This window comes from Mobula hypostoma, chromosome 9, assembly GCF_963921235.1.
Source record: "Mobula hypostoma chromosome 9, sMobHyp1.1, whole genome shotgun sequence".
NCBI classification, from domain to species: domain Eukaryota; kingdom Metazoa; phylum Chordata; class Chondrichthyes; order Myliobatiformes; family Myliobatidae; genus Mobula; species Mobula hypostoma.
Window position 1 is genome coordinate 1,047,125 of NC_086105.1, and position 26,810 is coordinate 1,073,934.

A 26,810-nucleotide genomic window follows, 5' to 3' on the forward strand; every position below is an offset into this window, starting at 1 on the left:
TTGGGGGGTGAGAGTGGGGATGGAAGGGGTGAGAGTGGGGTTGGGGGGTGAGAGTGGGGATGGAAGGGGTGAGGGGGGTTGGGAGGGGTGAGAGGGGGGTTGGGGGGTGAGAGTGGGGATGGGAGGGGTGAGAGGGGGGTTGGGGGTGAGAGTGGGGATGGGAGGGGTGAAAGGGGGGTTGGGGGTGAGAGTGGGGATGGGAGGGGTGACAGGGGGATGGGAGGGGTGACAGGGGGTTGGGAGGGGTGAGAGGGGGGTTGGGGGGTGAGAGTGGGGATGGGAGGGGTGAGAGTGGGGATGGGAGGGGTGAGAGGGGGGTTGGGGGGTGAGAGTGGGGATGGGAGGGGTGAGAGTGGGGTTGGGAGGGGTGAGAGGGGGGTTGGAAGGGTGAGAGGGGGGTTTGGGGGGTGAGAGGGGGGATGGGAGGGGTGAGAGTGGGGATGGGAGGGGTGAGAGGGGGGTTGGGGGGTGAGAGTGGGGATGGAAGGGGTGAGAGTGGGGTTGGGAGGGGTGAGAGTGGGGATGGGAGGGGTGAGAGTGGGGTTGGGGGGTGAGAGTGGGGATGGGAGGGGTGAGAGGGGGGTTGGGAGGGGGAGAGGGGGGTAGGAGGGGTGAGAGTGGGGATGGGAGGGGTGAGAGGGGGGTTGGGAGAGGGAGAGGGGGATGGGAGGGGTGACAGTGGGGTTGGGAGGGGTGACAGTGGGGTTGGGAGGGGTGAGAGTGGGGATGGGAGGGGTGAGAGGGGGGTTGGGAGGGGTGAGAGTGGGGATGGGAGGGGTGAGAGTGGGGATGGGAGGGGTGAGAGCTGGGATGGGAGGGGTGAAAGGGGGGTTGGGGGTGAGAGTGGGGATGGGAGGGGTGAGAGTGGGGATGGGAGGGGTGAGGGGGGTTGGGAGGGGTGAGAGTGGGGATGGGAGGGGTGAGAGTGGGGATGGGAGGGGTGAGAGTGGGGTTGGGGGGTGAGAGTGGGGTTGGGAGGGGTGAGAGGGGGGTTGGGAGGGGTGAGAGTGGGGATGGGAGGGGTGAGAGGGGGGTTGGGAGGGGTGAGAGGGGGGTTGGGAGGGGTGAGAGTGGGGATGGGAGGGGTGAGAGTGGGGATGGGAGGGGTGAGAGGGGGAATGGGAGGGGTGAGAGTGGGGATGGGAGGGGTGAAAGGGGGGTTGGGGGTGAGGGGATGGGAGGGGTGAGAGTGGGGATGGGAGGGGTGAGAGGGGGGTTGGGAGGGGTGAGAGGGGGTTTGGGAGGGGAGAGGGGGGATGGGAGGGGTGAGAGGGGAGATGGGAGGGGTGAAAGTGGGGTTGGGGGGGTGAGAGGGGATGGGAGGGGTGAGAGGGGGGTTGGGAGGGGTGACAGTGGGGATGGGAGGGGTGAGAGTGGGGATGGGAGGGGTGAGGGGGGTTGGGGGGGTGAGAGGGGGGTTGGGGTGGTGAGAGTGGGGATGGGAGGGGTGAGAGGGGGGTTGGGAGGGGAGAGGGGGATGGGAGTGGTGAGAGTGGAGATGGGAGGGGTGAGAGGGGGGTTGGGGGGTGAGAGTGGGGATGGGAGGGGTGAGAGGGGGGTTGGGGGGTGAGAGTGGGGATGAGAGGGGTGTTGGGGGGTGAGGTGTGCAAGTTTGAGAGGGTGAGTTTGGGGTTTGAAGAGGTGAGGTGTGATAGGATTTGAAGGTTCAAGGTTTGGGGTTGCAGTTGAGGTGCAGGGGTTTGAGGGACTGAGGTTGGGGATGGAAGGGGTGAGGTGTGATGGGGTTTGAGGGGTTGGGGTTGAAAGGGTGAGGTGTGGAGGTTTGAGGTGTGATGGGTTTTGAGGTGTTGAGGTTGGGAGTTGAAGGGGTGAAGTGGTAGCGTTTGAGGGGTTGAAGGGGTGAGGGTATGAAGGGTTGAGGTTGGGGGTTGAAAGAGTGAGATGTGATGGGGTTTGAGGGGTTGAAAGGGTGAGGTGTGGAAGTTTGCGGTGTGATGGGTTTGAGGGGTTGAGGTTAGCGGTTGAAGGGGTGAGGCATTGGGGTTTGAGAGGTTGAGGTTGGAGGTGGGAGAAGTGAGCTGTGATAGGTTTTGAGGGGTTGAGGTTGGGGGTTGAAGGGGTGAGGTGTGGAGATTTGAGGGGTGATGGAGTTTGAGGGGTCGAGGTTTGGGATTGAAGGGTTGAGGTGCAGGGGTTTAAGGGTTGGTAGGGTTTGAGAGGTTGCGGTTGGGGGTTGAAAGGGTGAGGTAATGGGGTTTGAGGGGTTGAGGTTGGGGGTTGAAGGGGTGAGGTAATGGGGTTTGAGGGGTTGGGGTTGAAAGGGTGAGGAGTGGGGTTTTGAGGTGTGATGGGTTTTGAGATGTTGAGGTTGGGAGTTGAAGGGGTGAAGTGATAGGGTTTGAGGGGTTAAAGGGGTGAGGGGTTGAGGTTGGGGTTGAAGGGGTGAGGTGTGGAGATTTGAGGGGTGATGGGTTGAGGTTTGAGGTTGAAGGGTTGAGGTGCAGGGGTTTGAGGGTTGGTAGGGTTTGAGGGGTTGAGGTTGGGGGTTGAAGGGGTAAAGTGTATGAGTGTGAGGGGGTGAGGGTATCTGTGATGGGAGGTGTGACTGTGTGATATGTGTGACACTTCCCGGGTGAATTAATTCCAGCCTGTGTCCCTGGAGGTGTTAGCTGTTCGTAATTGGACTGTCTCTCCTCCCCTGGTGTACAGAGTGCTGCCAGCAATAGCCCCTCCACTACCTTTGTATTATCTGCAAACTTGGCCAGTTGGAACGATGCTGGACAGTGATCAGTGAAACTTTAATGCCGTCGCTGCTACTCGGACCCCAAAGCTAGCTGTCCTGTGTCTCTGTCCTGGACTGTCTCCGAGCCTTGGGCTACCTCCCACAACTCAGGTCTTCACCGTCATTTGTTTCAGTTCAAAGTCTCCTCTGTCCCTCAGACACGACACTCCAAAATTTTGCATCAACCATTCAAAGGGGGAACAAATGTAGGTTCTGAAGATTAGCTTTGGAATGTGAACAGGTCTCCTGTCCCCTACTGTCAGACTGAATGTCACACACGGTCCGTTCTCAGACTGATCGTCTCACATACAGTCCGTTCTCAGACTGAACGTCTCACACACGGTCCATTCTCAGACTGGACGTCTCTCACACGGTCCGTTCTCAGACTGGACGTCTCTCACGCGGTTCATTCTCGGACTGAATGTCACACACACGGTCCATTCTCAGACTGAACGTCTGACACACAGTCCGTTCTCAGACTGAACATCTCTCACACACAGTCCGTTCACAGACTGTCACACACACGGTCCGTTCTCAGACTGGACGTCTTTCACACACGGTCCGTTCTCAGACTGGACGTCTCACACACACTCCGTTCTCAGACTGGACGTCTCTCACACGGTCCATTCTCGGTTCGTTCTCAGACTGAACTTCTCACACACGGTCCGTTCTCACACTGGATGTCTCACACACACGGTCCGTTCTCAGACTGAACGTCTCACACATGGTCCGTTCTCAGACTGGACGTCACACACACAGTCCGTTCTCAGACTCGACGTCTCTCACACATCATCCGTTCTCAGACTGGACGTCTCTCACACGGTCCGTTCTCGGTTCGTTCTCGGACTGAAGGTCACACACATGGTCTGTTCTCAGACTGAACTTCTCACACACGGTCCGTTCTCACACTGGATGTCTCACACACACGGTCCGTTCTCAGACTGAACGTCTCACACATGGTCCGTTCTCAGACTGGACGTCTCACACACGATCCGTTCTCAGACTGGACGTCTCTTAAACACACGGTCCGTTCACAGACTGGACGTCTCTCACACATCGTCCGTTCTCAGACTGGACGTCTCTCAAGCGAACCATTCTTGGTTCGTTCTCGGACTGCACGTCACACAAACGGTCCGTTCTCAGACTGAACGTCTCACACACGGTCCATTCTCAGACTGGACGTCTCTCACACACGGTCTGTTCTCAGACTGGACGTCTCTCACACACGGTCCGTTCTCAGACTGGGCGTCTCACACACACGGTCCGTTCTCAGACTGGATGTCTCACACACATGGTCCGTTCTCAGACTGGGCGTCTCACACACGGTCCGTTCTCTGACTGGACGTCTCTCACACGCTCTGTTCTCAGACTGGACGTCTCTCACGCGGTCCGTTCTCGGTTCGTTCTCGGACTGAACGTCTCTCACACACGGTCCGTTCTCTGACTGGACGTCTCACACATGCGGTCCGTTCTCAGACTGGACGTCTCACACACATGGTCCGTTCTCAGGCTGAACGTCTCACACTCACAGTCCTTTCTCAGACTGGATGTCTCACACACATGGTCCGTTCTCAGACTGGGCGTCTCACACACGGTCCGTTCTCTGACTGGACGTCTCTCACACGCTCTGTTCTCAGACTGGACGTCTCTGACGCGGTCCGTTCTCGGTTCGTTCTCGGACTGAACGTCACACACACGGTCCGTTCTCAGACTGAACGTCTCTCACACATGGTCCGTTCTCAGACTGGACGTCTCACACACACGGTCCGTTCTCAGACTGAACGTCTCACACTCACGGTCCTTTCTCAGACTGGACATCTCACACACACGGTCCGTTCTCAGACTGGACGTCTCACACACACGGTCCGTTCTCAGACTGGACGTCTCACACACGGTCCGTTCTCAGACTGGACGTCTCTCACACAGGGTCCGTTCTCAGACTGGATGTCTCACACACGGTCCGTTCTCAGACTGCACGTCTCACACGCGGTCTGTTCCCAGACTGCACGTCTCTCACACACGGTCTGTTCTCACACTGGACGCCTTACACACACGGTCCGTTCTCAGACTGAATGTCACACACGTGGTCGGTTCTCAGACTCAGCGTCACACACACGGTCCGTTCTCAGACTCAACGTCTCACACGTGGTCCGTTCTCAGACCGGACGTCTCTCACACATGGTCTGTTCTCAGACTGGATGTCTCTCATGCGGTCCATTCTCAGTTCGTTCTCGGTCTGAACGTCACACAGACGGTCCGTTCTCAGACTGAACGTCTCTCCCACACGGTCTGTTCTCAGACTGGACGTCTCTCAGACACAGTCTGCTCTCAGACTGGACGTCTCACACACACGGTCCGCTCTCAGACTGAACGTCTCTCCCACACGGTCCGTTCTCAGACTGGACGTCTCTCAGACACAGTCTGCTCTCAGACTGGACGTCTCACACACACGGTCCGCTCTCAGACTGGACGTCTCACACACACGGTCCGTTCTCAGACTGGATGTCTCACACACGGTCCGTTCTCAGACTGGACGCCTCACACACACGGTCTGTTCTCAGACTGGACGTCTCTCACGCGGTCCGTTCTCAGGCTCAGCGTCTCACACACGGTCCTTCTCAGACTTAACGTCTCTCACACACGGTCCGTTCTCAGACTTAACGTCTCAGACACACGGTCCGTTCTCAGACTGGACGTCTCACACACACGGTCCGTTCTCAGACTGGACGTCTCATGCACGGTCCGTTCTCAGACTGAACGTCTCTCACGCGGTCCGTTCTCAGACTGGACGTCTCACACACGTGGTCCGTTCTCAGACTGAACGTCTCTCATGCGGTCCATTCTCGGTCCGTTCTCTGACTGCACGTCTCACACATGCGGTCTGTTCTCAGACTGGACGTCTCACACACGTGGTCCGTTCTCAGACTGAACGTCTCACACTCCTTTCTCAGACTGGACGTCTCACACACACGGTCCGTTCTCACACTGGACGCCTCACACACACGGTCCGTTCTCAAACTGAATGTCACACACGTGGTCCGTTCTCAGACTCAGCGTCACACACGCGGTCCGTTCTCAGACTCAACGTCTCACACGCGGTCCGTTCTCAGACTGAATGTCTCACACACACGGTCCGTTCTCAGACTGGATGTCTCTCATGCGGTCCATTCTCGGTTCGTTCTCGGTCTGAACGTCACACAGACGGTCCGTTCTCAGACTGGACGTCTCTCAGACACAGTCTGCTCTCAGACTGGACGTCTCACACACACGGTCCGCTCTCAGACTGGACGTCTCACACACACGGTCCGCTCTCAGACTGGACGTCTCACACACACGGTCCGTTCTCAGACTGGATGTCTCTCAGACACAGTCTGCTCTCAGACTGGACGTCTCACACACACGGTCCGCTCTCAGACTGGACGTCTCACACACACGGTCCGTTCTCAGACTGGATGTCTCACACACGGTCCGTTCTCAGACTGGACGCCTCACACACACGGTCCGTTCTCAGACTGGACGTCTCTCACGCGGTCCGTTCTCAGACTGGATGTCTCTCACGCGTTCCGTTCTCAGATTGGAGTTGTCTCACGCTGTCCGTTTTCGGTTCGTTCTTGGCCCGAACGTCACACACGCAGTCCGTTCTCAGACTCAGCGTCTCACACACGGTCCTTCTCAGACTTAACGTCTCTCACACACGGTCCGTTCTCAGACTTAACATTTCACACACGGTCCGTTTTCAGACTGAATGTCTCACACACATGGTCCGTTCTCAGACTGGACGTCTCACACATACGGTCCGTTCTCAGACTGGACGTCTCATGCACGGTCCGTTCTCAGACTGAACGTCTCTCACGCGGTCCGTTCTCAGACTGGACGTCTCACACACAGAGTCCGTTCTCTGACTGGACGTCTCACACATGCGGTCCGTTCTCAGACTGGACGTCTCACACACACGGTCCGTTCTCAGACTGGACGTCTCACACACACGGTCCGTTCTCAGACTGGATGTCTCACACAAGGTCCGTTCTCAGACTGGACGCCTCACACACACGGTCCGTTCTCAGACTGCACGTCTCACACGCGGTCTGTTCCCAGACTGCACGTCTCTCACACACGGTCTGTTCTCACACTGGACGCCTCACACACACGGTCCGTTCTCAGACTGAATGTCACACATGTGGTCCGTTCTCAGACTCAGCGTCACACACACGGTCCGTTCTCAGACACAACGTCTCACACGCGGTCCGTTCTCAGACTGAATGTCTCACATACACGGTCCGTTCGCAGACCGGACGTCTCTCACACATGGTCCGTTCTCAGACTGGATGTCTCTCATGCGGTCCATTCTCGGTTCGTTCTCGGTCTGAACGTCACACAGACGGTCCGTTCTCAGACTGAACGTCTCTCCCACACGGTCCGTTCTCAGACTGGACGTCTCTCAGACACAGTCTGCTCTCAGACTGGACGTCTCACACACACGGTCCGCTCTCAGACTGGACGTCTCACACACACGGTCCGCTCTCAGACTGGACGTCTCACACACACGGTCCGTTCTCAGACTGGATGTCTCACACACGGTCCGTTCTCAGACTGGACGCCTCACACACACGGTCCTTCTCAGACTTAACGTCTCTCACACACGGTCCGTTCTCAGACTGGACGTCTCTCAGACACAGTCTGCTCTCAGACTGGACGTCTCACACACACGGTCCGCTCTCAGACTGGACGTCTCACACACACGGTCCGCTCTCAGACTGGACGTCTCACACACACGGTCCGTTCTCAGACTGGATGTCTCACACACGGTCCGTTCTCAGACTGGACGCCTCACACACACGGTCCGTTCTCAGACTGGACGTCTCTCACGCGGTCCGTTCTCAGACTCAGCGTCTCACACACGGTCCTTCTCAGACTTAACGTCTCTCACACACGGTCCGTTCTCAGACTTAACGTCTCAGACACACGGTCCGTTCTCATACTGGACGTCTCACACACACGGTCCGTTCTCAGACTGGACGTCTCATGCACGGTCCGTTCTCAGACTGAGCGTCTCTCACGTGGTCCGTTCTCAGACTGGACGTCTCACACACACAGTCCGTTCTCTGACTGCACGTCTCACACATGCGGTCCGTTCTCAGACTGGACGTCTCACACACGTGGTCCGTTCTCAGACTGAACGTCTCACACTCCTTTCTCAGACTGGACATCTCACACACACGGTCCGTTCTCACACTGGACGCCTCACACACACGGTCCGTTCTCAAACTGAATGTCACACACGTAGTCCGTTCTCAGACTCAGCGTCACACACGCGGTCCGTTCTCAGACTCAACATCTCACACGCGGTCCGTTCTCAGACTGAATGTCTCACACACACGGTCCGTTCTCAGACCGGACGTCTCTCACACATGGTCCGTTCTCAGACTGGATGTCTCTCATGCGGTCCATTCTCGGTTCGTTCTCGGTCTGAACGTCACACAGACGGTCCGTTCTCAGACTGGACGTCTCTCAGACACAGTCTGCTCTCAGACTGGACGTCTCACACACACGGTCCGCTCTCAGACTGGACGTCTCACACACACGGTCCGTTCTCAGACTGGATGTCTCTCAGACACAGTCTGCTCTCAGACTGGACGTCTCACACACACGGTCCGCTCTCAGACTGGACGTCTCACACACACGGTCCGTTCTCAGACTGGATGTCTCACACACGGTCCGTTCTCAGACTGGACGCCTCACACACACGGTCCGTTCTCAGACTGGACGTCTCTCACGCGGTCCGTTCTCAGACTGGATGTCTCTCACGCGTTCCGTTCTCAGATTGGAGTTGTCTCACGCTGTCCGTTTTCGGTTCGTTCTTGGCCCGAACGTCACACACGCAGTCCGTTCTCAGACTCAGCGTCTCACACACGGTCCTTCTCAGACTTAACGTCTCTCACACACGGTCCGTTCTCAGACTTAACATCTCACACACGGTCCGTTTTCAGACTGAATGTCTCACACACACGGTCCGTTCTCAGACTGGACGTCTCACACACACGGTCCGTTCTCAGACTGGACGTCTCATGCACGGTCCGTTCTCAGATTGAACGTCTCTCACGCGGTCCGTTCTCAGACTGGACGTCTCACACACAGAGTCCATTCTCTGACTGGACGTCTCACACATGCGGTCCGTTCTCAGACTGGACGTCTGACACACACGGTCCATTCTCAGACTGAACGTCTCACACTCCTTTCTCAGACTGGACGTCTCACACACACGGTCCGTTCTCAGACTGGACGTCTCACACACGGTCCGTTCTCAGACTGAGCGTCTCTCACACAGGGTCCGTTCTCAGACTGGATGTCTCACACACGGTCCGTTCTCAGACTGCACGTCTCACACGCGGTCTGTTCCCAGACTGCACGTCTCTCACACACGGTCTGTTCTCACACTGGACGCCTCACACACACGGTCCGTTCTCAGACTGAATGTCACACATGTGGTCCGTTCTCAGACTCAGCGTCACACACACGGTCCGTTCTCAGACTCAACGTCTCACACGCTGTCCGTTCTCAGACTGAATGTCTCACACACACGGTCCGTTCTCAGACCGGACGTCTCTCACACATGGTCCGTTCTCAGACTGGATGTCTCTCATGCGGTCCATTCTCGGTTCGTTCTCGGTCTGAACGTCACACAGACGGTCCGTTCTCAGACTGAACGTCTCTCCCACACGGTCCGTTCTCAGACTGGACGTCTCTCAGACACAGTCTGCTCTCAGACTGGACGTCTCACACACACGGTCCGCTCTCAGACTAAACGTCTCACACACACGGTCCGTTCTCAGACTGGATGTCTCACACACAGTCCGTTCTCAGACTGGACGCCTCACACACACGGTCCGTTCTCAGACTGGACGTCTCTCACGCGGTCCGTTCTCAGACTGGATGTCTCTCACGCGGTCCGTTCTCAGATTGGAGTTGTCTCACGCTGTCTGTTTTCGGTTCATTCTTGGACCGAATGTCACACACGCAGTCCGTTCTCAGACTCAGCGTCTCACACACGGTCCGTTTTCAGACTGAACGTCTCACACACATGGTCTGTTCTCAGACTGGACGTCTCACACACACGGTCCGTTCTCAGACTAGACGTCTCTCACGCGGTCCATTCTCAGACTGGACGTCTCTCACGCGGTCCGTTCTCGAACTGAACTTCACACACGCGGTCTGTTCTCAGACTCAGCGTCTCACACGCGGTCTGTTCTCAGACTGAATGTCTCACACACACGGTCCGTTCTCAGACTGGATGTCTCTCACACATGGTCCGTTCTCAGACTGGACGTCTCTCACGCGGTCCGTTCTCGGGTCGTTCTCGGACTGAACATCACACACACGATCCATTCTCGGACTGAACGTCACACACACGGTCGGTTCTCAGACTGAACGTTTCTCACACACGGTCCGCTCTCAGACTGGCCGTCTCTCACACGCGGTCCGTTCTCAGACTGGACATCTCACACACACGGTCCGTTCTCAGACTGGACATCTCACGCACGGTCCGTTCTCAGACTGGACATCTCACGCACGGTCCGTTCTCAGACTGGACGTCTCACGCACGGTCCGTTCTCAGACTGGACTTCTCACACACACGGTCCGTTCTCAGACTGGACGTCTCACACACACGGTCCGTTCTCAGACTGGACGTCTCACACACGGTCCGTTCTCAGACTGGACGTCGCACACTCACGGTCCGTTCTCAGACTGGACGTCTCACACACGGTCTGTTCTCAGACTGGACGTCTCACACACGGTCCGTTCTCAGACTGGACGTCTCACACACGGTCTGTTCTCAGACTGGACGTCTCACACACGGTCTGTTCTCAGACTGGACGTCTCACACACGGTCCGTTCTCAGACTGGACGTCTCACACACACGGTCCGTTCTCGGACTGGACGTCTCTCTCACACGGTCTGTTCTCAGACTGGACGTCTCACATACGGTCCATTCTCAGAATCAGCTTTATTATCACCACGTGTCGTGAAATGTGTTGACTTAGCAGCAGCAGTTCAATGCAAATCATAATATAGAAGGAAAAAAAAACTAATAAATAACAATATACATATGTTGAATAGATTTAAAATTATGCAAAATGCAGAAATAATATATATGAACGTTTGTATTATGAAAGTGAGGTAGTGTTTCAGGGTTCAATGTCCATTTAGGAATCAGATGGCGGGGGGGAAGAAGCTGTTCCTGAATCACTGAGTGTGTGCCTTCAGGCTTCCGTACCTCCTACCTATAAGACCATAAGATATAGGAGCAGAAGTAGGCCATTTGGCCCATCAAGCTTGCTCCACCATTCAATCATGAGTTGATCCAATTCTTCCAGTCATCCCCACTCCCCTGCCTTCTCTCCATACCCTTTGATGCTCTGGTTCATCAAGAACCTATCTATCTCTGCCTTAAATGTACCCAATGACTTGGCCTCCCAACAGCAACCCCTGTGGAACTCCACTGGTAACTGCCAGCCAGCCAGAATAGAATCCCTTTATTCCCACTCTCTGCTTTCTGCTGATCAGCTAATGCTCCACCCATGCTAGTAACTTCCCTGTAATTCCATGGGATCTTATCTTGCTAAGCAGTCTCATGTGCGGCACCTTGTCAACCTTCTAAAAATGCAAGTACACCATGTCTACTGCATCTCCTTTGTCTACCCTGCTTGTAATTTCCTCAAAATTACAAGCAGGGTAGGTTAGTCATGTAGGATTTTCCTTTCAGGAAACCATGCTGGCTTTGGCCTATCTTGTCATGTGCCTCCAGTTACTCCGTAATCTTATCCCTAACAATTGTTTCCAACAACCTTCCAACCACTGATGTCAGGCTAACAGGTCTATAGTTTCCTTTCTGCTGCCTCCCACCCTTCTTAAATAGCAGAGTAACATTTTCAATTTTCTAGTTATCGGATACAATGCCAGAATCTATTGATTCTTAAAAGATCATTGATAATGTCTCTGCAATCTCTCCAGCTACTTCCTTCAGAACCCGAGGGTGCATTCCATCAGATCCAGGAGATTTATCCACCCTCAGACCATTAAGCTTCCTGAGCACCTTCTCAGTCGTAATTTTCACTGCACGTACTTCACTTGCCCGACACTCTCGAATGTCCGGTATACTGCACGTCTTCCACTGTGAAGACTGATGCAAAATACACATCCAGTTCTTCTGCCATCTCTGCATCTCTCATTATGATATCTCCAGCATCATTTTCTATTAGTCCTATATCTACCCTCGACTCTCTTTTACCCTTTATATACTTTTAAAAAAAAGCTTTTAGTATCTTCTTTGATATTAGTTGCCAGTTTCTTTTCATAATTCATCGTTTCCCTCTTAGTTTTCTTCTGCAGGTTTTTAAAAGCTTCCCAATCCTCTATCTTCCCACTAGCTTTGGCTTCCTTGTATGCCCTCTCTTTTGCTTTTACTTTGGCTGTGACTTCACTTGTCAGCCATGGTAGTGTCCTTCTTCCATTCGAAAATTTCTTATTATTTGGAATATATCTGTCTTTCACTTCCCTTATTTTTCGCAGAAACTCCAGCCATTGCTGCTCTGCTGTCCTTCCTGCTAGTGTCCCTTTCCAGTCAACTTTGGCCAGTTCCCCTCTCATACCACTGTAATTTCCTTTATTCCACTGAAATACTGACACATTTGAATTTAGTTTCTCCTTCTCAAGTTTCAAAGTGAACTCGATTATATTGTGATCACTGTTCCCTAAGTGTTCCTTAACCTTAAGCTCTCTTATCACCACCGGATCATTGCACGACACTCAATCCAGCACGGCCGATCCCCTAGTGGGCTCAACAACAAGCTGTTCTGAAAAGCCATCTCTTAGACATCCTACAAATTCTCTCTCTTGAGGTCCAGTACTAGCCTGATTTTCCCAATCCACTTTCATGTTCAAATCCCCAACGATTATCATGACATTGCCTTTCTGACATGCCTTTTCTATCTCCTGCTGTAATTTGTAATCCACATCCCGGCTGCTGTTTGGAGGCCTGTGTACAACTGCCATTAGGGTCCTTTTACCCTTGCCATTTCTTAACTCAACCCCTAGAGACTCTACACCTTCCGATCTTATGTCATCCTTTTCTAATGATTTAATATTATTTCTTATACACAGTGCCACACCACCCCCCTCTGCCTACTAACCTATCTTTACAATGCATTCTATATCCTTGGACATTCAGCTCCCAATGGCAGCCATCCTTTAGCCAAGTTTCAGAGATGGCCACAACATTATACTTGCCAATCTGTAGCTGAATTTCAAGATCATCCATTTTATTTCTTATGCTGCGTGCATTCAGATATAACGCTTTCAGTTCAGTATTTGTTGCCTTCTGTTTTTAACTGCACCACACCTCTATTGCCCTGTAAATCATCCCACTGGCTGTGATTATGCCTGATGAACTGCCTGTCCTTTCTATCAACTATGTTGCACGCTACATGAGAAAAGGGCATGCCCTGGGTGCTGAAGGTCCGTAATAATAGACACTGCCTTTCTGAGACACCGGTCCCTGAAGATGTCCTGGGTATTTTGTAGGCTAGTGCCCAAGATGGAGCTGTCTAAATTTACAACCTTCTGCAGCTTCTTTCGGTCCTGTGCAGTAGCCCCTCCATACCAGACAGTGATGCAGCCTGTCAGAATGCTCTCCACGGTACAACTACAGAAGTTTTTGAATGTATTGTTGATATGCCAAATCTCTTCAGACTCCTAATGAAGTCTTGCCTTCTTTATAACTGCATCGATATGTTGGGACCGGGTTAGATCCTTAGAGATCTTGACACCCAGGAACTTGAAACTGCTCACTCTCTCTACTTCTGATTCTTCATCGTACTCCACTACACCCCAGCCTGAGGAGGGTCTGCAGGAGGCTCGAGTTGGGGTTGGGTCAGTGAAGGGGGAGCATCTCCAGGAGGAACTGGCTGTCAAGTGTGACTGTGGCTAATGATGGACAGGCATAGCAACTGCTCAGGGAGTCGGAGTTGAGACCCAGTCTGTGCTGGAGAGTGGGAACTGCCCCCTCACCTCCAACCTGTAACCCCTCACCCCAACCTCTGACCCCTCTCCTCAACCTGTGACCCCTCGCCAAAACCTGCCACCTCACCCCAACGTTTCCCATCATCCACAGGTCCTCACCAATGCTGGTCTGTTTGCCCTCGGCCCACGCCAGGCCCAGCCTCTGCCCAAGCTCTGCTTCAAGTGCAAACAAGAGAAAATCTGCAGATGGTAGAAATCCAAGCAACACACACAAAATGCTGGAGGAACTCAGATTATTTCCACAGTCCTGCCAAAGGATCTCGGCCTAAAATGTCGACTGTGCTTTTTTCCATAGCTGCAGCCTGGCCTGCTGAGTTCATTCCAGCATTTTGTGCGTCTGCCTGAAGTGAGTGGTGTTTGTTCGCCCCGGGCCAGGTCCAACTTCTGCCTGAAGTGAGTGGTGTTTGTGAGGATGTGGCTGTGTTTGGCTTCCCGGTAATGGCTCTCTCTCCTCCTCCTACAGTTTTTCATTATCCTGTTGACTATTTTCTTAATGGAGATGATCCTCGTCATTCTGTTCTTCGTCTACAAGACAGAGGTAGGTTCCTCGCACTTATCGCAGGCCCATTGGTAAACAGGAAAACACAGCAGGCTTCTGGAGAATGCTTCCCTCCATGATCAGACTCTTCTCTAGAACCAGGGAGGCCGTGAATGATGGGCTCCTGGTGGGAATATTAACCGGAATACTGCTATGCTTCCAGTTGGAAACCACAAGGCACAAATAGAGAATGCAGGAGGCATTCTACAGGTTGGGAACCTCCTGTGGAATCAGTGGGAATGCTGGGATCTGGGACATACTGTAGAACATACTTCTGGAGGAATTCAGTGGGTCAGGCGACATCTGTGGAGGTAGCAGGATGGGTGATGTCTGAATCAGAGACCAGCTCTTGTACCTCTCGAACACTGCCTGGCCTCAGTACTTACAGTAATATCAGTGCGTCTCCCATCTCCATGGGTTCATTGTCCATACAGAAATCTGCTGGTAGTGTACGTGAGTTCACTGTTCATTCAGTAATCTGCTAGTAGTGTACATGGGTTCATTGTTCATTCAGAAATCTGCTGGTAATGTACATGGAACACACATCAAAGTTGCTGGTGAACGCAGCAGGCCAGGCAGCATCTCTAGGAAGAGGTACAGTTGACGTTTCAGGCCGAGACCCTTCGTCAGGACTAACTGAAGGAAGAGTTAGTAAGAGATTTGAAAGTTGGAGGGGGAGGGGGAGATCCAAAATGATAGGAGAAGAGAGGAGGGGGAGGGATGGAGCCAAGAGCTGGACAGGTGATAGGCAAAAGGAATATGAGAGGATCATGGGACAGGAGGCCTAGGGAGAAAGAAAAGGGGGAGGGGGGAAAACCTAGAGGATGGGCAAGGGGTATAGTCAGAGGGACAGAGGGAGAAAAAGGAGAGTGAGAGAAAGAATGTGTGTATATAAATAAATAACGGATGGGGTACGAGGGGGAGGTGGGGCATTAACTGAAGTTAGAGGAGTCAATGTTCATGCCAGTAGGTTGGAGGCTACCCAGACGGAATATAAGGTATTGTTCCTCCAACCTGAGTGTGGCTTCATCTTTACAGCAGAGGAGGCCGTGGATAGACATGTCAGAATGGTAATGGGATGTGGAATTAAAATGTGTGGCCACTGGGAGATCCTGCTTTCTCTGGTGGACAGAGCGTAGGTGTTCAGCAAAACGATTTCCCAGCCTGCGTCAGGTCTCGCCAATATATAGAAGGCCGCATCGGGAGCACCAGACGCAGTATATCACCCCAGCCAACTCACAGGTGAAGTGTTACCTCACCTGGAAGGGCTATCTGGGGCCCTGAATAGTGGTAAGGGAGGAAGTGTCAGGGCATGTGTAGCACTTGTTCCACTTACAAGGATAAGTGCCAGGTGGGAGATCAGTGGGGAGGGATGGGGGGGATGAATGGACAGGGGAGTCGCGTAGGGAGCGATCCCTGCGGGGGTGGGTGGGAGGGAAAGATGTGCTTAGTGGTGGGATCCCGTTGGAGGTGGCGGAAGTCATGGAGAATAATATGTTGGACCCGGAGGCTGGTGGGGTGGTAGGTGAGGACAAGGGGAACCCTATTCCTAGTGGGGTGGCCGGAGGATGGAGTGAGAGCAGATGTGCGTGAAATGGGGGAGATGCGTTTGAGAGCAGAGTTCTCGGCCTGAAACGTCGAATGTACCTCTTCCTAGAGATGCTGCCTGGCCTGCTGCGTTCACCAGCAACTTTGATGTGTGTTGCTTGAATTTCCAGCATCTGCAGAATTCCTCGTGGTTGTGTACATGGGTTCATCGTCTGTTCAGAAATCTGCAGAGAAGTGTGCGTATGTTCACTGTCCAGTCAGGAATCTGATGGCAATGGGGAAGAAGCTGTTCCTGATACATCGTGTGTGTGGCCTCGGGTTCCTGTACCTCCCCGTGGTGGTAGCAATGAGAAGATCGATTACTTTTGGCCCAAACCACATGAATGTTTTGAACAAGTGCTGACAATCAAAAGTTGGTTGTACTAACTGCTAGAGGTAGTCGCATGAATAACAGCTGTCTCTGAGAGGACAGTGTGGGCTGAAAGATGTGTGTCAGGTTGTGGCAGGGTGGACCCGACCAAGCTGGTGCCATGGTTGACCGCTGTTCCTGTGCCCTGGTTGGAAACGCTAACCAGTGCTCTGCAGTAACACAAAGCTCCCGCTGGCTCTGTCCTTGGATGGTTGGATTATTGGAAACAGGAGTCAGCAGGAACAGGTGGGGAGTGTGGAGTGGGAATCTGTTGTGTAGCATCAATAAGCTGTTCATTTACTGATTTAATCCACGGAACATTCTGTGAGATCCAACAACAGGAGACCAGTAGCTCACCCTGGGAAGGGTGAACAAACCGGCAGTTTAAAGGTGGCCAGAACCAATGTACAATTTTAGTACAATCTAGTTAATTCCCTGTTTTAGCTGTGTGAATGTCAGGATCAGAATCAGGTTTATCAACACTAACGTATGTAGTGAAACTCGGTTTACCGCTGCAGTACAGTGCAAAGACAGACCATCCTATACATTACAACAAGAAATACATCTATAGATATAAAATTAAATAAGTAGTGCTGGAGGGAAAGAAGCTGTTCCAAAAATGTTGAGTGTGTGTGTCTTCAGGCCCCAGTGCCTCCTCCCTGATGGTAATAATGAGAAGTAATGCATCAGACTGCAGAACTGTACACCAAAGAATCCGGCCCTTACAGCTCAGCTCGTTCATGCTGCCCCTGAAGCTTTTCCACATGTCATCAGGCCAATAGCTCTCTGATCCATCCCTATCCAAACACCTTTGAGATACTGTCAGCATAAGACCATAAAACTTAGAGCCGAATAAGGTCATTTGGCCCATCGAGTCTGCTATGCCATTCAATCATGGCTGACTCTTTTATCCCCTCCTCAGCCCCACTCTGCCACCTTCTCCCTGTAATGTTTGATGCTGTGTCCAGTGAAGAAGCTATCAACTTCTGCCTTAAATACACTCAACAACTTGGCCTCCACAGCTGCCTGTGGTAGCAAATTCCACAAATTCACCACCTTCTGGCTAAAGAGATTTCTCTGCATCTGTTTTAAATGGACGCCCCTCTATCCTGAGGCTGTGCCCTCTTGTTCCAGCCCCCCCTACCACGGGAAACATCCTTTCCACATCTACTCTGTCTAGGCCTTTCAACATTTGAAAGGTTTCAATGAGATCCCCCCTCGTTCTTCTGAATTCCAGCAAGTACAGACACAGAGCCATCAAATGTTCCTTATATGATAACCCTTTCAATCCTGGAATCATCCTTGTGAACCTCCTCTGGACCCTCTCCAATACCACCACATCTTTTCTCAGATGGGGGGCCCAGAACTGTTCACAATAGTCAAGGTGAGGCCTCACCAGTGCCTTATAAGGCCTCAGCATCACATTCCTGCTCTTGTATTCTAGACCTCTTGAAATGAATGCTAACATGGCATTTGCCTTCCTCGCCACCGACTCAACCTGCAAGTTAACCTTTAGTTTGTTCTGCACAAGGACTCCCAAGTCCCTTTCCCTCTCAGATTTTTGAATTTTCTCCCCGTTTGGAAAATAGTCAGCACTTTTTATTTCTACTACCAAAGTGCATGACCATGCATTTTCCAACATTGTACTTCATTTCGCAAACACGAGGAAATCTGCAGATGCTGGAATTTCAAGCAACACACACAAAAGTTGCTGGTGAACGCAGCAGGCCAGGCAGCATCTATAGGAAGAGGTACAGTCGTGACGAAGGGTCTCAGCCCGAAATGTCGACTGTACCTCTTCCTATAGATGCTGCCTGGCCTGCTGCGTTCACCAGCAAGTTTTGTGTGTGTTGCTTGTATTTCATTTACCACTTTCTTGCCCAGTCTCCTAATCTGTCTAAGTCCTTCTGCATCCTACCTCTTTCCTCAACACTACCTGCCCCTCCACCAATCTTTGTATCATCTGCAAACTTGGCAAGAAAACCTTCTATTCCTTCATCTAAATTATTGATATACAGCATGAAAAGAAATGGTCCCAACACCGACCCCTGCGGAACACAACTACTCATTGGCATCTAACCAGTAAAGGATTCTTTTATTCTCACTCGCTGCCTCCTACCAATCAGCCAATGCTTTAACTGTGCCAGTAACTTTCCTGTAATACCAGGGCTCTTAACTTGTTAAGCAGCTACATGTGTGGCTCCTCCTCAAAGGCCTTCTGAAAGCCCAAATCTATCCTACTTGTAATCTCAAAGAATTCCAACAGATTCATCAGGCAAGATTTTCCCTGAAGGAAGCTATGCTGCCTTTGTCCTATCTTGTCCTATGTCACCAAGTACTCCATAACTTCATCCTTAACAGCTGACTCCAACATCTTCCTAACTACTGAGGTCAGGCTAACTGGTCTATAATTTCCTTTCTGCTGCCTTCCTCCTTTCTTAAAGAGTGGAGTGACATTTGAAATTTTCCAGTCCTCTGGCACTAGGCCAGAGTCCAATGACTTTTGTAAGATAATTTCTAATGCCTCCACAATGTCTACTGCCACCACTTTCAGAACCCCAGGGTACAGTTCATCTCGTCCGGGTGACTTATGTACCCTTAGGCCTTTCAGCTTTTAGAGCACCTTCTCCCTTAGAACCATAGAACCATAGAACACTACAGCACAGAAAACAGGCCATTCGGCCCTTCTAGTCTGTGCCGAAACTTTATTCCGCTAGTCCCATTGACCTGCACCCAATCCATAACCCTCCAGACCTCTCCCATCCATGTATCTATCCAATTTATTCTTCAAACTTAAGAGTGAGCCCACATTTACCATGCCAGATGGCAGCTCGTTCCACACTCCCACCACTCCCTGTGAAGAAGTTCCCCCTAAACCTTTCCCATCATCCTAAAGCCATGTCCTCTCGTATTTATCTCTCCTAATCTAAGTGGAAAGAGACAACTCACATTTACTCTGTCTATACCCCTCATAATTTTGTAAACTTCTATCAAATCCCCCCTCATTCTTCTACGCTCCAAGGAATAAAGTCCTAACCTGTTCAATCTTTCCCTGTAACTCAACTCCTGAAGACCCAGCAACATCCTAGTAAATCTTCTCTGCACTCTTTCAATCTTGCTGATATCCTTCCTATAGGTGACCAGAACTGTAACAATACTCCAAATTTGGCCTCACCAATGTGTTATACAACCTCACCATAACATCCCAACTCCTTTACTCAATACACGAGGAATTCTGCAGATGCTGGAAATTTAAGCAACACACATCAAAGTCGACTGTACCTCTTCCGAGAGATGCTGTCTGGCCTGCTGCGTTCACTAACAACTTTGATGTGTGTTGCTCCTATACTCAATACTTTCATTTATGAATGCCAGGATGCCAAAAGCCTTCTTTACAACCCTGTCTACCTGTGACGCCACTTTCAAGGGATTATGTATCTGAACTCCCAAATCTCTTTGTTCCTCCGCACTCCTCAGTGCCCTACCATTTACTGTGTATGTCCTACCTTGATTTGGCCTTCCAAAATGCAACACCTCACAATTGTCTGCATTAAATTCCATCTGCCATTTTCTGGCCCATTTTTCCAGTTGGTCCAGATCCCTCTGCAAGCTTTGAATGCCTTCCTTCCTATCCACAATGCCTCCAATCTTAGTGTCATCAGCAAACTTGCTGATCCAATTTACCACATTATCATCTAGATCATTGATATAGACAACAAACAACAATGGTCCCAGCACAGATCCCTGAGGCACACCACTAGTCACAGGCCTCCAGTCTGATAAGCAATCATCCACTACTGCTTTCTGTCTTCTCCCACACAGCCAATTTTGAATCCAGTTTACAACCTCTCCATGGATACCTACTGTCTGAACCTTCTGAACTAACCTCCCATGTGGGACCTTGTCAAAGGCCTTACTAAAGTCCATGTAGACAACATCCACAGCCTTTCCTTCATCTACTTTCTTGGTAACCTCCTCGAAAAACTCTACAAGATTCGTTAAACACGATCTGCCACGCACAAAGCCATGCTGACTATCCTTAATCAGCCCTTGGCTGTCCAAATACTTGTACATTCAATCCCTCAGAACACCTTTCAATAATTTACCTACTACTGATGTCAGGCTCACTGGCCTGTAATTACCTGGTTTAATTTTGGAGCCTTTTTTAAACAATGGAATGTGAGCTACCCTCCAATCTTCTGGCACAACACCCACGGCTCAGGACATTTTAAATGTTTCTGCCAGGACCCTGCAGTTTCTACCCCCGTCTCTCTCAAAGTCCGAGGAAATATCATGTCAGGCCCGGGGGATTTATCTACCTTTATTCGCTGTAAGGCAGCAAGCACCTCCTCCTCTTTAATCTCTATATGTTCCATCACACTACTGCTTGTTTCCCTTCCTTCCATATACGCTATGCCAGTTTCCTGAGTAAATACTGATGCAAAAAAATTGTTTAAGATCTCCCCCATCTTGTAAGGCTCCACACATAGATGATCACACTGATCTTCTAGGGGACCAATTTTGTCCCTTACCTTTTACTCTTAATATACTTGTAGAAACCCTTTGGGTTTACCTTCACTTTATCTGCCAAAGCAACCTCATGTCTTTTTGTGTTCCTGATTTCCTTCTTTAGTATTTTCTTACATTTTCTATACTCCTCAAGTACCTCATTTGTTCTTTGTTGCCTATACCTGCTATACACTTCTCTGTTTTTCTTAACCAGATTGCCAATATCTCTTGAAAACCAAGGTTCCCTATGCCTGTTAACTTTGCCTTTAATCCTGGCAGGAACATGCAAACTCTGCACTCTCAAAATTTCGCCTTTGAAGGCCTTCCACTAATGTAATAGTAACTGCAGTCACTTCTCTTCCCATGCACCCTTCAACATCTGGCACACTGCTAGTGTCTTCTGTAGTGAAGACTGATGCAAAATACTCATTTAGTTCATCTGCCATCTTCTTCTCCCCCTTTAATTCTCTGGCCTCATTTTCTAATAGTCTTATATCCACTCTCATCTCTTTTATTTTTTACATACTTGGAAAAAGCTTTTTCTATCTACCTTGATATTGTCTGCTAACTTGCTTTCAGATTTCATCTTTTCCCTCCTAATGATTCTTTTAGTTGTCTTTTGTAAGTTTTTAAAAGCATCCCAATCCTCTGTCTTCCCAATAATTTTTGCTTTGTTGTATGCCCTCTCTTTTGCTTTTACATTAGCTTTGACTTCCCTTGTCGGCCACGGTTGTACTATTTTGCCATTTGAGTATTTCTTTGTTTTTGGAATATATCTATCCTGCACTTGCCTCATTTTTCCCAGAAACACACACCATTGCTGCTCTGCTGACATCCCTGCCAGCAGCTCCTTCCAATTTACTTTGGCCAACCCCTCTCTCATATCTCTGTAATTTCCCTTACTCCACTGAAATACTGCTACATCAGACTTTACCTTCTCCCTATCAAATTTCAAGTTGAACTCAATCATATTGTGATCACTGGTTCCTAAGGGTTCCCTTACCTTAAACACTCAGTCCTGACGAAGGGTTCCGGCCCGAAACGTCAACTGATCGTTTCCACGGATGCTGCCCGACCTGCTGAGTTCCCCCAGCGTGTTGTGAGTGTTTCTTTTACCTTAAGCTCCCTAATCGCCTCCGGTTCATTACATAACACCCAATCCAGTATAGCTGATCCCCCAGCAGGCTCAACAACAAACTGCTCTAAAATGCCATCTTGTAGGCATTCAACAAACTCACTCTCCTGAGAGCCATTACCAAACTGATTTTCCCAATTGACCTGCATGTTGAAATCTCCCATGACTATCATAACATTGCCCTTTTGCCTTTTCTATTTCCCGTTGTAATCTGTGGTCTACGTCCCAGCCGCTCTTGAAAGGCCTGTATATAACTGCCATCAGGGTCCTTTTCCCCTTGCAGTTTCTTAACTCAACCCACAAGGATCCAACATCTTCCGATCCTATGTCACTTCTTTCTACTGATTTGATGCCATTCTTTACCAGTAGAGCCACGTCACCCCCTCTGCCTACCTTCCTATCCCTCCGATACAACGTGTAAGCTTCAACATTCAGTTCCCAACTACAACCATCCTTCAGCCACGATTCAGTGATGGCCACAACATCATACCTGGCAATCTGTAATTGTTCAACAAGATTATCCACCTTATTTCTTATACTACGCGCATTGAGGTATAACACATTGAGTACTGTATTTGCTACTCTTTTTGATTCTACATCCCTAATGCACTGATACTCACCCTGCTGGCTGCAGTTTTGTCCTATCATCTGCCTGACAGTCTGACTGCACGCTATGTTTGCTTTTTCACCATCTGTCCTATCGTGAGTCCCTTCACTTCGGTTCCCAAACCCCTGCCAAATTAGTTTAAACCTTCCTCAAAAGCTCCAACAAGCCTGCCCACAAGAATATTGGTCCCCCTTGTGTTCAGGTGCAACCCGTCACTTTCAAGCAGGTCATAACTCCCCTAGCATCTCCTTACAGATATAACCCCCACCCTCTAGTGGGAAAGACCTACCGCTCAGATCTCCTTTCAGTTCATCCACCCCACTCTCCATCTGTGCTCTTTCCTACTGAATCCTTTGTGCACCCTCTCTATCAGAGCACTGTGGAGTGTTGTTGATGCCCAACCTGAGGAATGATGTGTTCGTGATAGAGTTTCACACCAAAGCCCAAAACGGTGACTTGTTTCCTCTCCATAGATGCTGCCTGATTTAGCAAGTCCCACCAGCATTTTGTTAGTGTAGAAGGTTGTAGGTTACTGTTGGATATTGACAGGAAGCACTATGAAGTGGTACACTTTTGGAAGATCGAACAAAGGCAGAATATAAGGTTAATGACCAGATTCTTGGCAGTGTGAAGAAACAGGGGGATCTTGGGGACCTCACCTACAGATCCCAAAAGTTCCCACACAAGTTGACTGGATGGGTAAGAAGGTGTATGGTGTGTTATCGGAGGATTAAGTTCAAGAATCAAGAGGTAATGTTGCAGCTCTATTAAACCCTGGTTAGACCATACTTGGAATGTTGTAACACACATAAAAGTTGCTGGTGAATGCAGCAGGCCAGGCAGCATCTCTAGGAAGAGGTGCAGTCGACGATTCAGGCCGAGACCCTTCGCCAGGACTAACGAAGACGAAGGGTCTCGGCCTGAAACGTCGACTGCATCTCTTCCTAGAGATGCTGCCTGGCCTGCTGCGTTCACCAGCAACTTTTATGTGTGTTGCTTGAATTTCCAGCATCTGCAGAATTCCTGTTGCTTGGAATGTTGTGTTCAGTTGTGGTTGTCTCATTGTAGGAAGGACATCAAGACTTTAGAGAGGGTGCAGAAGAGATATTAGGATGCACACAAAATAAGGTCACCCCTCAACTCCTGTCGCTCCAGGGAAAACGGACCCAGCCTGTGTGGTCTTTCCTTCTAACTCAATCGTCCAGTGCCAGTAATGCCTTTGACAGAAGGTATGAAATCATCCTGACATCGAATCCCTGCCCTTTCTGTTCACTTTCCAGTTGGTGACAACCCTTTCATTGGAGTTCCTGAATTGGGAATTCTGATGTTTTCAACATTGGGATGTGGGAATCTGCCTATGATGTGGAAATTCAGGAAGATGGCTTCTGTGGTTTGGACTAGGATCCCTTATGCTGTATTGAACTCAACACACGGTATAGAGATAATATTGATTTAGACCCTGTTAAGATGTTTCAAATGACAAAAGACTGGCCTCATTATTCCTGTAAGTTTGGTTGTCAGCTGGGGTTGTCCTTGTAATCGGGGAAACAGTGATTGGCTCCGCCTGATGGAGCAGATGGTGGCAGATAATCAGCTGTAAGGAGGGATCAGTCTGTCCTGTGCCAAGCCCTTGACCTTCTCGTTGCTGCCAGTAGTAATCTCACAAGACACTTCATTCACACACGGCTGGATTTCTACAGACACAGATTACCAGCCTCGGTTCCTGTGTAAAACACCTCTTCCAGAGGGTGGATGGGCAGTCCACACCAGCAGAGAGTGGTCCCTGCACATTGTGGTGACTGAGCAGGAGGAGGCAACAGCCTGGTCACAATACCCAGTCTGCGATGGCCTGTTCTCCAGGCTACTTCTCTGTCTGTTAATCTATGCAGACATCCCACCCTGCAAAAACTCATTTCAGGGAGGTAGCATCGTCAATTTGCTGGAGACTCCTGGGAGAGGTGGGATGTCTGCAATAGAGTAGCTCCTTAGCAGCTAGCCAGCTAGTTTAAATAACGTTAGCTATGCTAATGTATCTCATAGAATTTTTTGAGAATGTAACTAGTAGAGTGGATAGGGGAGAACCAGTGGATGTGGTATATTTGGATTTTCAAAAGGCTTTTGACAAGGTCCCACACAGGAGATTAGTGTGCAAACTTAAAGCACACGGTATTGGGGGTAAGGTATTGATGTGGGTGGAGAACTGGTTAGCAGACAGGAAGCAAAGAGTGGGAATAAACGGGACCTTTTCAGAATGGCAGGCGGTGACTAGTGGGGTACCGCAAGGCTCAGTGCTGGGACCCCAGTTGTTTACAATATATATTAATGACTTGGATGAGGGAATTAAATGCAGCATCTCTAAGTTTGCGGATGACACGAAGCTGGGTGGCAGTGTTAGCAGTGAGGAGCATGCTGAGAGGATGCAGGGTGACTTGGATAGGTTGGGTGAGTGGGCAAACTCATGGCAGATGCAATTTAATGTGGATAAATGTGAAGTTATCCACTTTGGTGGCAAAAATAGGAAAACAGATTATTATCTGAATGGTGGCCGATTAGGAAAAGGGGAGGTGCAACGAGACCTGGATGTCATTATACACCAGTCATTGAAAGTGGGCATGCAGGTACAGCAGGCGGTGAAAAAGGCGAATGGTATGCTGGCATTTATAGCGAGAGGATTCGAGTACAGGAGCAGGGAGGTACTACTGCAGTTGTACAAGGCCTTGGTGAGACCACACCTGGAGTATTGTGTGCAGTTTTGGTCCCCTAATCTGAGGAAAGACATCTTTGCCATAGAGGGAGTACAAAGAAGGTTCACCAGATTGATTCCTGGGATGGCAGGACTTTCATATGAAGAAAGACTGGATGAACTGGGCTTGTACTCATTGGAATTTAGAAGATTGAGGGGGGATCTGATTGAAACGTATAAGATCCTAAAGGGATTGGACAGGCTGGATGCAGGAAGATTGTTCCCGATGTTGGGGAAGTCCAGAACGAGGGGTCACAGTTTGAGGATAGAGGGGAAGCCTTTTAGGACCGAGATTAGGAAAAACTTCTTCACACAGAGAGTGGTGAATCTGTGGAATTCTCTGCCACAGGAAACAGTTCATTGGCTATATTTAAGAGGGAGTTAGATATGGCCCTTGTGGCTACGGGGGTCAGGGGGTATGGAGGGAAGGCTGGGGCGGGGTTCTGAGTTGGATGATCAGCCATGATCATAATAAATGGCGGTGCAGGCTCGAAGGGCCGAATGGCCTACTCCTGCACCTATTTTCTATGTTTTCTATGTTTCTATGAACGAATGACACCTGTTAAACTCACCTCAACATGTCTTTTACAGTCTTAACCCACCATGGGCAATAGAAAAGTCACTGTTGCAAACAGTGCAGCGAGCAACACTGTCATTATTTCGACCCCTATTAGACAGGGGTACACTTTAGTGTAGTCTGGGGTGACGTACGTTTTATATTTTCTTTTGGAACACTCTGCCACTCTGAATTTTTTTGGAACTCTCTTGCTCTCTCGCGCTTGCTTCTCACTCTTGCTCTCGCTCTGTCTCTCGTGGTTGCTGTCACTCGCGCTCACTCTCAAAAAAATCAATTTCCGGGACATTGTATATAATTTGCAGGCATCAGGGAGCCACTATTAATATGCAGGAGACTCCCGGAACTTCCGGGAGAGGTGGGATGTCTGTCTATGTACTGTTCAAAGCAGGCAGCTCCAATACTATGGATGTTGGGGAGGTTAGATCCAGGGTTGGGTTTGTGGATGTTTTCTACCTATGCTTTATGGAAATTCTAGAAAGTTTGTAGAGTAGGTTACGTGCTCAGCACAACATTGTGGCCCAAAGGGCCTGTATTGTGCTGTGGATTTCGATGTTCTGTGTTCTCTGTACTTCTCTGTGTGTTATTCAGAGAACATCCACAAACTTACCCCTGGATGTAACCCCCCAACACCCATAGTGTTGGAGCTAGTCTGGTTTAACCAGCAAATAGATTAACAAACAACACACACAAAATGCTGGTGAACGCAGCAGGCCAGGCAGCATCTCTAGGAAGAGGTACAGTCGACGTTTCAGGCTGAGACCCTTCGTCAGGACTAACTGAAAGAAGAGATAGTAAGAGATTTGAAAGTGGGAGGGGGAGGGGGAGATCCAAAATGAGAGGAGAAGACAGGAGGGGGAGGGATGGAGCCAAGAGCTGGACAGGTGATTGGCAAAAGGGATATGAGAGGATCATGGGACAGGAGGTC

At 50.3% G+C, this 26,810-nt stretch overlaps 1 protein-coding gene across 3 annotated transcripts in view; it reads left to right on the top strand.

Annotated features, from left to right (window-relative positions):
* LOC134351440 (tetraspanin-9-like) overlaps nt 1–26,810 on the top strand; it is a 168,808-nt gene that overhangs the window by 134,156 nt on the left and 7,842 nt on the right. For all 3 annotated transcript variants that reach the window (XM_063057562.1, XM_063057563.1, XM_063057561.1), the window contains one exon: nt 14,283–14,357. In XM_063057562.1, the coding sequence (XP_062913632.1) occupies nt 14,283–14,357 (75 nt within the window). The remainder of the gene's footprint in view (nt 1–14,282; nt 14,358–26,810) is intronic.